Consider the following 11,362-nt stretch of genomic DNA (forward strand, 5'->3'; position numbering starts at 1 on the left):
TGAAACAAACGATGAAGATAGTAAGGGTGTGTATTTAACCCTTGTCTTTCTCATAATGAGTGAAGTCCAGATAGCCACCTTTAATCTAAATGGAGCTAGGTATTGCAAAAAAAGAGCAAAGCTTTATGAAGTGCTTTCACAGAGGAAAACAGATGTTGTGTTTCTGCAGGAAACACATACTGATGTTAAAAATGTTATAGATTGGAAGAGAGAATGGGGAGGAGTCTCCATCTTTAGTCACAACTCCTCTGTCAGTGGTGGGGTTGCAATACTGTTCTCAAAAAACTTCACTCCAACTTCTTATGATGTAAAAGAGATTGTAAAAGGCAGGCTATTGAAAGTGAAAGCGGTCGTTGAGACGCACACTTTTGTGTTCATTTGTGTATATGTGCCGACAGCTGCGATTGAAAGATTAGTTTTTTTGATAAACTTTGTGAAACTCTACAAGGTTGTAGTAGAGAGGAGTATCTGTTTTTTTTTTTGGGGGGGGGGGGTTAACTGCACTGAACAGGATGTAGATAGGAACCATGTTGAACCACATATGGCGTCTCGCACAAGACTTAGACGACTGATTAACACACATGACCTGAGCGATGTCTGGAGGCAGCTTAACATCAGCCATAAGAGTTTTACCTGGTTTCATGTACATAGCAATTCTACATCCGCAGCAAGGTTAGATAGAATCTATGTCTTCAAGCACCATCTGAATATTTGCAAGAAGTGTTTGCAAGAAGTGAAACCAAAAAGGCTGCTAGATGACAAGTTGTTTCTAGACACTTTTAAGTTTTTCTGGGAGGAATTCAGGTCAACAAGAGACGCCTTTAGAACTGTTCAATTGTGGTGGGATTAAGGCATGATACAAATTAGACAGCTATGTCAACAATACACTCTTAGTGCCACTAAGGAGCTAACAAGGTCTATGAAAGACTTAGAAGCTGAAATGTCCCGGTTGCAGGAGTTAGTAGAGGCAACAGGAGAGGAGGCGATCGCAGGACAGCTAGCTGCAAAAAAGTGTCAATGGTTGGAGATGCTTGAAGCGAAGGCACAGGGGGCCAGGGTTCGGTCTCGCTTTCTAAATGTAAACCAGTTGGATGTACTGATCAAATATTTCTTCAGCCTAGAAAGGAGAAATGGTCAAAATAGGTTTCTTCATGCCTTACGTTCAGAGGCTGGAGTACTATTGTCTGACCAAACAGACATCAAGAAAAGGGCAGTAGATTTTTATAAAGGTCTCTACAAGAGTGAGGTGTCGAGTGAACGCAGCTCAGACAGTGGCTTCTACAGAAACCTTCCACAGGTGTCAGAGGAGACCAATGCAGGCGTCAAAGGTGCGGTGAGCATGGACGAACTTCGCAAAGCTCTCCTGAGCATGAAAACGGGTAAAGCTCCTGGCATTGATGGACTCCCTGTCGACTTTTATAAGTCACTGTGGGACGTGGTGGGTGAGGATGTACTCTTAGTACTCAATGAAAGCCTGTCTGGAGGTTCACTGCCGGTTAGTTGTCAGAGGGCTGCACTCAAGCTTCTTCCTAAGAAAGGTGATCTAACAGACATAAAAAAAACTGGCGCCCTGTCTCACTCTTGTGTAGTGATTATAAACTACTTTCCAAAGTCCTAGCTAACCGGTTGGCTGAAGCACTGGGTCAGGTCATTCATCCGGATCAGACCTATTGCGGGCCTGGCAGAACAATCATTGACTGTATATCCCTAATTCGGGACGTAACAGAATGCTCCAAAAGATTTAAGTTAGACTTTGGTTTGATCTCCTTAGACCAAGAGAAAGCCTTTGACAGAGTCGAGCACAAATACTTATGGGACGCTCTACAAGTTTTTGGTTTTTGCACAGATTTTATTGAGAAAGTTAAGGTGCTCTATTGCGACGCTGAGAGTGTATTGAAGATAAACAGTGGCTTATGCTCTCCTTTTAAAGCTTGTAGGGGGGTACGACAAGGCTGTTCGCTGTCTGGGATGCTGTACTCAATTGCTATAGAACCTCTGGTACAACAGATTAATAGCATAAAAGTATGCCGATGACATTGTAGTTGTAATAACAAAGCAAAGCGATGTAGACACTCTAGCAACGTTACTGGAAAAGTTTAACGTGCTATCCTCGGCTAAAGTGAATTGGAGCAAGAGTGAGGCCTTATTGTTTGGGAACTGGTCGGGTGAAAAACCAAAGCTTCCAGAGGGGCTGACGTGGAGGAGAGGGGGTTTCAAATACCTGGGGGTTGATTTAGGAGATGAGGCAGACATGATGAAGAACTGTGAAGAACTGAGGCAGACATGATGAAGAACTGGTTACTTGAGAAGGTTAAGGGCCGATTAGCAAAGTGGAAATGGCTAGTACCGAATATGTCATATAGAGGAAGGGTTTTAATAGTCAACAATCTAGTGGCGTCTTTATTGTGGCACAGAATGGCTTGTCTTGACCCCCCGGTAAGTTTTCTGAAAGAGGTACAAGCTGTATTAGTGGACTTTTTCTGGGACAATTTGCATTGGGTTCCACAAAGTGTGTTGTTTTTGCCAAGGGAAGAAGGTGGACAAGGTCTCATCCATCTACAAAGCAGGGCAGCAGCCTTTCGCCTGCAATTTCTACAGAGACTTCTGAATGGACCTGCAGAATCCAACTGGAGAGCTGCCGCATGCTCAATCTTAAACAGCACAGAAGGATTGAACCTGAGTAAGTCACTCTTTCTGATGGGAATCAGGTCAGCTCGACTAACCACACAGCTGCTAGAGAAGTGAAATCCTCTCTCACTACTGAGGAGCTAAGGATGGTGAAAGACTGGTTTGAAGATGGAAAACCTCTAGTCCCCGAAGACCCTTTTCCAAACTTGCATTTGGCCCCTAAGCTACATGAGGGTACAGGGGCCTTTCTGGATCCTGCAAAATGTACATTGGATTTATTATCAAGTTCAAGTAAGACTTTTTACAAAGCTTGTGTAAAAGTGTTCAACAAGAAGTGGTTGAACAGTAGAACTGACTCACCTTGGCGTGCAGTATTGGGGGTGAGTGATACTGTTAAACCTGAGTGGAGAGTGTTGTATAAGCCACCGTTATCGAAAAGGCTAGGAGACATTCGGTGGAGGATTATACACGGGATTATTGCAGTTAATGCTTTTGTTTCTGTCTTAAATCCTGAAGTGAACCCAGAATGTCCATTCTGTCTTGAAAGGGAAACTGTTTATCATGGTTTTATGAAATGTCGCAGACTAGAACCTGTCTTTAAGATACTGAAGGAGTTATTTTTGTCGGTTTTGACGAACCTTTTTCTTTGCAGATTTTTATCTTTGGAAACAGGTACGTGCAGAGAAAACGACACGTGTGTCAATTGTTGAATTTCTTACTAGGCCAAGCAAAATTAGCCATCTACGTTACAAGAAAAAACAAAATGGAACAAAGAGCCGGACGTGACGCACGGGCGGCGTTTGTAAGCACTGTTAAGGCTAGAATTGCGGTTGATCACCAGTTTTACAAATTGACGGGTAATCTGGAAATGTTTGAGTTAATTTGGTGCAATAGAAACGCTTTGTGTTGCAGTTGATGACGAATTGTTTTTTTCACAGCTTTTTGTGTGATGGTGGGGTCCTGTCCTTTGTTTATATATATATATATTCGTGCAATGTCACGATCAGCGTGACTTTAAGTCTGTAAATAAAGTTTCCTTTAAAAAATCAATCAAATCTCTCTCTCTCTCTCTCTCTCTCTCTCTCTCTCTCTCTCTCTCTCTCTCTCTCTCTCTCTCGTTCTTACAGCCATGACCATGAGCAAGCTCCGGCGCTTCTGGCACAATTACAAGGTTCTGATAGTGATGGGCTCAGGCCTCGGCTTTATCCACTGGGGCTGGTACTCGATCAAATCAAACCCGCTTCTACGCCACAACAGAGACAACTTCACTCCCGAGCCAGGCATTGTGTCCTACGTGTCTCCTACGCCTCTGCCTCCTCTCCCAGAACCTAGCAGGAAGAAGAGGGAGAGCAAGCCAGAGGAATAACAGACTGAGTTCACATGTAGGCTTCCTGCTCATCTCACAAACACTAACGTGTGCTAGTATGAAATAATAAAGAGCATTATTAGGTGGATTCACGCACACATTGAGAGAGAGAGACACAGAGACACACAGAGAGAGAGAGACACAGAGAGAGAGAGAGACAGAGAGAGAGAGAGAGAGAGAGAGAGACACAGAGAGAGAGAGACACAGAGAGAGAGAGAGACACAGAGAGGGAGAGAGAGACACACAGAGAGAGAGACACACACAGAGAGGGAGAGAGAAAGAGACACGCACACAGAGAGAGAGACAGTGAGAGGGAGACACAGAGAGAGAGAGAGAGAGAAACACAGAGAGAGACACAGAGAGAGAGACACACACACAGAGAGAGAGACACACAGAGAGACACACACACAGAGAGAGAGAGACACAGAGAGACACACACAGAGAGAGATACACAGAGAGAGAGAGAGAGAGAGATACACAGAGAGAGAGAGAGACAGAGAGAGATACAGAGAGAGATACAGAGAGAGAGAGACACAGAGAGAGAGAGACACACACAGAGAGAGAGAGAGAGAGAGAGAGAGAGGATTATTACAAATCCACATTCTATTGATTTGTAAAAATAAAAAATCAGACATCACCCATGAACATGTTCATCAGTTTGTTGCTTTATTGTTGTTTTTCACATTTTTTTTTTTATGAATGATGAAATTTTAATTGCTATGAAATAATTGACATTAAGGCCATGAATACAATTACACTTAGTGTTAAGTGGGCAGCACCAGCTCTGGGTAAAGCTTGTGTTTGTGTCACTGTAAACAATCGTACCGCTGAGAGACTCGGACACTGGGCTTTGTTCATTCGAAAATTAGGCCACACCCACTCAGAGAACTCACAGGTCTAATCAGCTAATTAAGTATGGAATTAACAGTTTGGGGTTTTTTCTCTCTCTCTCCTTGTATTGTGTCAGTGCTGTGTGTGTACGGTGAGTGAGGATGAAGAACGCCAGCTGGCTGAGGAAGAACTGGATGTGGGTTGCAGGTGGATCGTTCCTTGGCCTCCATTTAGGCACATGGATCCTGCAGAAGGTGATGAAGAAGTCGGTCCACAGCGAGCTGCAGCTCAAAGGACACAGAGGACAGAACTGATACCTGATTTATGGATGTTTTAATCCACTGCTGCTTTTCATATGACTGTGTGGTGAGTGTGTGTGTGTGTGTGTGTGTGTGTGTTGTTTAATATCACAAATTATTTAGATTTAAGAATTGGCTTTATTTTGTAATTATAAACTCTAACAGGCTGTAATGTGTGTGAGAGGCTGGGGATAAAAATACTAAATGAATTTGTGGTGTTTGATTTCTTTTAAAAAATAATAAAACAACCAGATTACACCAGAAACTGTAGCTGATTCAGAGGCCACGCCTCCTACACTAACTGATTCAGAGGCCACGCCTACTACACTGTAACTGATTCAGAGGCCACACCTCCTACAATGTAGGGAATTAACCGGGTGTCAGTCTGCTTTTAACTGCTAAAGATAAAAACACACTAATTTAAGTCAGAATAAAATACCACAGTGTTTTCCATGGCAAAACGGCAGATGGGTCCTGGGAAGCAGGAAAAGAATCTTTATTTTGTATCACACATTTCATACATAGCATTCATACAGCTCACGGTGTTATGATGAAGGTAGCAAAATTACTAAAATACAAATTCCTATGAAATGAGGCCAGGATGAGAAAGTAAGAGGGAATAAAAAGGTACAGAAGTTACAGAAGTCACCAGAATTAATATCAGATTAAAACTAATCTTGTCTTTTCCTCTAAAATCTGATCTATAAAAAATCTTTTAAAAATCCACGTCATTGCTGATCCCGAAACGACCGGTTCGGGGTCTCGGCGACACACAGAGAACCTCAAACGTCTCCCGCCGCCGCTGTTAGAGGAGAAATGGGATCACAGCCTTCCTGGATTTTGGGTAGTTGTCGAACTTCTTGATGTAGTACCTACAGGTGTTGATGAGAAGAGCTCCATCAGCATGCAGTAACACACCGAGCTCATACAGCTTCCTCTACAATTTTCACATCAGACCTTTACTAAAGCACACATGACGGTTTATTTATAGCATTTTGTTTATTCTTTACTTACTGTTTGTTTGATTTTATTAATTGTATTATTATTTATTAGCACATGGTGCTACTCATTTCCCTCTTAGTCTGGTTCCTCTCAAAGTTTCTTCCTCATATCGTCCTGCTTGCCATCATCACCTCAGGCTTTCGGGATCATTAGGGATAAATGTTAGTAACTTAACAAAAGTAACTTCATTTGAAACTTACATTTTTTTTATTCGGTTTTTATACGTCTATAAAGTTGCTTTGATACAATGTGAATTGTTTAAAGTGTATACAAATACATTTAATTGAGTGTATTATTGTTGCATTACACTATTCACCCCCTCCCCCCTCCACTGGTTCCTGTGGCAGGCCCCTCCCCAATCCACTGGTTCATTGAACCCATACAGTACCTGTGGTGGTGATAAGCTCGGGGTCCGATGGAGCAGACGGTGAAGAAAGCAAAGGAGAACGTGGGCAGTGACCATGTAGCAATGGCATAACCACACCACTCTAATATCTCACCAAAAAAGTTAGCACCAGACACCAACTCGAACATTCCTCCTGAGAACACACAAACTAATGATTCACACAAACCACAAACTAATGATTTATAGATTTTCACACAGTCCCGTTTGTGTCTGTGTGTGTGTGTGTGTGTGTGTGTGTGTGTGTGTGTGTGTGTGTGTGTGTGTGCTTACCCTGAGGGATTTTGTAAGTAATCTCTCCTGGCTTTCTGAGGTTCCTCAGGATGTGATCACTGTGGATGTTGATGGCCATTCCTGAGAAGAACAGTAACAGACCTGCACACAAATACATAATACATCACTATTAAATGTCTCCTCTTTCAATCCACCAGACACATGTAAGAATTAACGATTCAGGAAACACACATGGAATTGCTTAAAAAAAAAAGAGGGTCATGTGAGCAGATCTTGGTGTTCAGCACATACTGAGGAGTTAGTCAGATTTACAATGAGAAAGAAAATGACTGTCACAAAGGTCATACATTATCAACATATACGTTTTAGGCGTTGGCCAAAAGGGTGTCAATGAGTAACAGAGGAAAAGATGGACAAAAAGAGAGCATTTACAGAGTTGAGTGAATGTGTCTTTGAAAATGACAACATTTTGGTTAATAACCAGGAAGAACGTGGTCTGTTACAGAGATCACAATGGAGGATTATTGTAAGCAGACAGAACTTACAGGAGTGTCTTATGTACGCAAAAAATAACACAAGGTTCTGCATTTTGTTGTTAATTACAAGATAATCTTAACATCGATGTGAAGCAGCGTGCTGGAGCAGAGTTACGCGCTTTGCTGAAGTGTTTACGTTCTCTTATAGCAGAAAGAACTCAAGATCAAACTTAAAGTTGAACAACTTAAAGCTGACACCAGAGACTCCTTCACTATCTATTAAATAAACCTGTCCTTCAGTGTATCAACATTTACAAAGTTTATTAACCAACTTGCTGATTTGTTAGACAAAACAGCAGAAAGTGTAACTTTGCTTTATCTGGTGAAAGGTCAGTTTCAGGAACAACGTATCTGAAAATGATAAGATGGCTGTAATCCTGTCGTCAGTACTTAGATTTAGATTTAAAGGAGTTTCTCATATGCACAGAAAGGGAAAAAAAGAGTTTCCCAGTACAATGAAATTATTTCTTTGCTGTCCACAGTGAACGCCTAACAAGTAAATAAATAAATATATAAAGTTAAAAAAATCAAACACACATAAATACAAACACAAACAAACATTCATTCATTCATTCATTTTCTACCGCTTATCCGAACTTCTCGGGTCACGGGGAGCCTGTGCCTATCTCAGGCGTCATCGGGCATCGAGGCAGGATACACCCTGGACGGAGTGCCAACCCATTGCAGGACACACACACACACACACACACACTACGGACAATTTTCCAGAGATGCCAATCAACCTACCATGCATGTCTTTGGACCGGGGGAGGAAACCGGAGTACCCGGAGGAAACCCCCGAGGCACGGGGAGAACATGCAAACTCCACACACACAAGGCGGAGGTGGGAATCGAACCCCCAACCCTGGAGGTGTGAGGCGAACGTGCTAACCAGTAAGCCACCGTGCCCCCAAACACAAACATAATTTTTTTAAAAACTATGTAGCAGATGTAAATATAGAAATAGACTGTTATCTGTATGTACAAGTGTACAATGTTGACATAATATATATATATATATATATATATATATATATATATATATATATATATATATAACATAACTAATGTGCAAAACAATGTTACTGTAATATGTGCAAAAATTTCATCCCACCGTAGACGGTAATAGCAGCAGCAGTAATATAAGAAATGTGCAAATTGAATGCAATGGATAATGATTGAAATGGCATTAAAATGAACAGTATGCAGTGAGACATGCATCAACATCTGTAGCAGGGGCGGTTTTAGCCCTTTTTCAGGGTGGCTCCAGCCTGTCTGTGATCTCAGCCACCCTAAAACTAAAAGTATCATTTTTACTTTCATAAATAAACAACTTTCATAAATGTCCACTTTTGCCATTTTAAATAACACCATAACTTTTGGCTTACTATGTAGTCATATAATATATAATATAAAACTCTTCTTGTTTTAAATTTTCACTGAGGGCTAAAACCCCTTAAAGATGAAACCGTAGAACTGCCCCTGATCTGTATTAACATGTAATTTACTGCTTTTACCCCGGGCCCTACGCGCTCACCCACTATGAAGCGCACGTCCTTGTGCCAGAGGTCATCGTAGTGAGCGCAGTGGAGCATGTAGTGTCCCTGAAGGAAGCCATTCAGAGAGCAGAAGACCACAGCCCATACCATGATGAACAGCGGACATGGCCGGCCTTTATTCAGCAGAGAGTAGATGAACGTCCTGGAGGGACAAAAAAAAAACAAGTAAAAGTTAAAACCAAACAAAGCAAACAAAAAAACAAAAACATGTTAAATCCAACCATGCGACATTTATTATATGTTTGTCATTTTTTCCACCAAATTTCCTGCCTAAACTTAGACGTAAAGCCGTTTCCATGTGACAGTAAAATGAAGTCATCTGTATTGTGAGCAACAGAGCAAGGACATCGTGATCTGTTATAAAGGTGTCCGATGGATTTCTAGTAGAAATATTGCTTTTATTTCAGCGTGAAAATGAAGATGAAGTTTTTTAATTCATGCTTTTTAGTGTACAGTATATTTTTAACCTGTTTTCTCAGAGATACTGTTAGTTGTTGTTGTGTTTGTTTGTTTGTTTGTTTGTTTGTTAAGTGGTCTGTGTTGGAGATCTCGGACACTTTTACCGCTAATTGTCTAAAAGCTGCGCGTACGAATTTTAGTGTTTTTTTCTACGTTAGTAAGGTTAGAAATAAGAGCACATGGTTTAACCGGATCCTACCTATGGAAGTAATGCAAGCAGAAGGTCCAGAGAAGAACGTCGCGTCCCAGGCCGTGTAACGTGTCTGTGGTGAGGAGCAGAAACACCGGAATTAACACCGAGGGCAGTTCCTGGATGAACCAAGCTATCTTAGACGGCACCATCACACCAGGAGCTTTGATGGTTTCCACATAGCGCCCGTACTGCGTGTTAACCTTCACCTGGCGGAGGAAATAAAGAACACCACCGATGATAAAACTCCAGCTCATGAAACCCAGGCTTGTCTCCATGCACTGCATGATGGCACGTCCTTCCTCGGGGACCTTTACGCAGTATATGTTGTGCTTTCCTTACTATGAGGAAATAACCAGCTACAGTACCACTGGACCTTCTGCGCAAAGCTGTTGAAGATAAGATAACGTCAAGACTGCATGTTGTTACATGTTTTTCCGGATATACATGTTCTGGTGTTCTCTCTGGCACGTGTGGGGTCTCCGATGACATATGAAATCACCAATGCAAACACGCCCCTAACCCAAATGGGTCCTACCCCTGTATCGATAGCTCCGCCCCACACATACACCGGACAAGTACAGGGCGCTCTCAAGTTTTGAAGACAGGCATCTGCAAACCCCCCCCCCCCCCCCCACACACACACACAAAATATAATAATGGGGGAGTTGATTGTGTTTAGTAAGGAATAATGACCGCAATACAAAGTATTTTTTTAATTTCCATTTATTAATTTGTGTGTGTGTGTGTGTGTGTGTGTGTGTGTGTGTGTGTGTGTGTGTGTGTGAGAGAGAGAGAGAGAGAGAGAGAGAGAGAGAGAGAGAGAGAGATAGATGACTGCTGGTGTTTATTGTAAGTGTTTGTTGCCTTTTTGGACTCCTTTATCATTTGTAATGTTGTTCCCAAATAAAACAGTTCGGCACAAGCCAAGCCATGTTTAGGGTCATGATTGAGGACAATGTCCTGTCCAGAGACAAACTGTTCCGTGTTGAGGTTTTGTTCAAACTGACCATCGAAAATGCCCTGTCTAATGAATATGTTTTTTTTCCATTGCTTGTTGCGTTAAATCTTACCCGGATAGTGCTATTTTCAGATTTTTTATTTATTTAATTTTTTTTTTATTGTTGCAAAAAGACAAAACACAAATATACACTTTTCACAATTGTTCAATGCCATACAACAAGAGGTATCAGTCACATTGGCTACCAGAAAAGAAAAGAAAAGAAAGTAAAAAAGTTACAAAAACTTGAATTCTTTTAAAATATCACGTTTTCTGAGCTTTTTTGTTTTTTACTTTCTCCAAAAGATTACTGTATAACTTGAAATCATTTATAAAAATGGGACAGATTTGGTTTACGAAGGGCCCACTTTGTTTTGTGTATATGGTACTTTCCTAAAAAAGTTGTATAATATAATTGTTCATTATTTTCCAAATTATCTCCCTCAAAATAAAATAAAAAAACACATCACATACACCAATTTCTACCACACAACCCAATTTTCTACTAATATAATTTTCCATATCCTTCCAAAAAAAGTCTTGAGTAGATACGATGAGAAAACAGATGCAAAATTGGTTCCTTTTCCTGACCACAAAATTCGCAAGCATAAGAGATATGAAGCTTAAATCTTTCCAAAACATGTTTAACAGGATAAATCCTATGTAGAATTTTGTATGACACCTCCTTAATTTTATTGTTGACACAAAACTCAGTATTTTCCATGTTTTGTCCCAGTATATATGACCAAATAAGGAAGACCAAAACAACCTTGCTGCAGGGAAAGAAACACAACAGAGGGCATTTCTTATAATATTATTTGCTACACTTTTTGTTTCAAGATATTAACATTGCCG

General features: G+C 41.0%; 1 protein-coding gene across 3 annotated transcripts; it reads right to left on the minus strand.

Annotated features, from left to right (window-relative positions):
- Positions 1-5,603: 5,603 nt before the first annotated feature.
- srd5a2a (steroid-5-alpha-reductase, alpha polypeptide 2a) lies at positions 5,604-9,994 on the minus strand. Of its 3 annotated transcripts, XR_007138475.1 has the most exons (6): positions 9,517-9,994; positions 8,837-9,000; positions 6,803-6,904; positions 6,515-6,665; positions 6,139-6,263; positions 5,604-5,996 (listed from the first exon to the last, which is right to left on the minus strand). XR_007138475.1 is itself a non-coding variant. In XM_027178912.2 (5 exons), exons 1-5 carry the CDS (start codon positions 9,792-9,794, stop codon positions 5,930-5,932), a joined length of 762 nt encoding a protein of 253 aa, XP_027034713.1. In that variant the 5' UTR covers positions 9,795-9,994; the 3' UTR covers positions 5,604-5,929. The 3 variants fall into 3 exon arrangements, 2 of the variants coding, with proteins under 2 accessions (XP_027034713.1, XP_047659369.1); XM_027178912.2 differs by lacking the exon at positions 6,139-6,263; XM_047803413.1 differs by having other exon boundaries at positions 5,604-6,263.
- Between the last annotated feature and the right edge of the window lie 1,368 nt (positions 9,995-11,362).

The sequence above is a fragment of the Tachysurus fulvidraco genome, chromosome 18, assembly GCF_022655615.1.
Source record: "Tachysurus fulvidraco isolate hzauxx_2018 chromosome 18, HZAU_PFXX_2.0, whole genome shotgun sequence".
Lineage (NCBI taxonomy): Eukaryota > Metazoa > Chordata > Actinopteri > Siluriformes > Bagridae > Tachysurus > Tachysurus fulvidraco.

What these genes read in the sequence shown, in the direction of transcription:
- srd5a2a (XM_027178912.2), bottom strand. Translation starts at nt 9,794, where the DNA reads ATGCAGTGCATGGAGACAAGCCTGGGTTTCATGAGCTGGAGTTTTATC. An exon ending in GGACGTGCGCTTCATAGTGG is followed by an intron (nt 6,905 to 8,836) that starts GTGAGCGCGTAG and finishes ATTTGTGTGCAG; the next exon opens with GTCTGTTACTGTTCTTCTCA. An exon ending in CGAGCTTATCACCACCACAG is followed by an intron (nt 5,997 to 6,514) that starts GTACTGTATGGG and finishes CAACACCTGTAG; the next exon opens with GTACTACATCAAGAAGTTCG.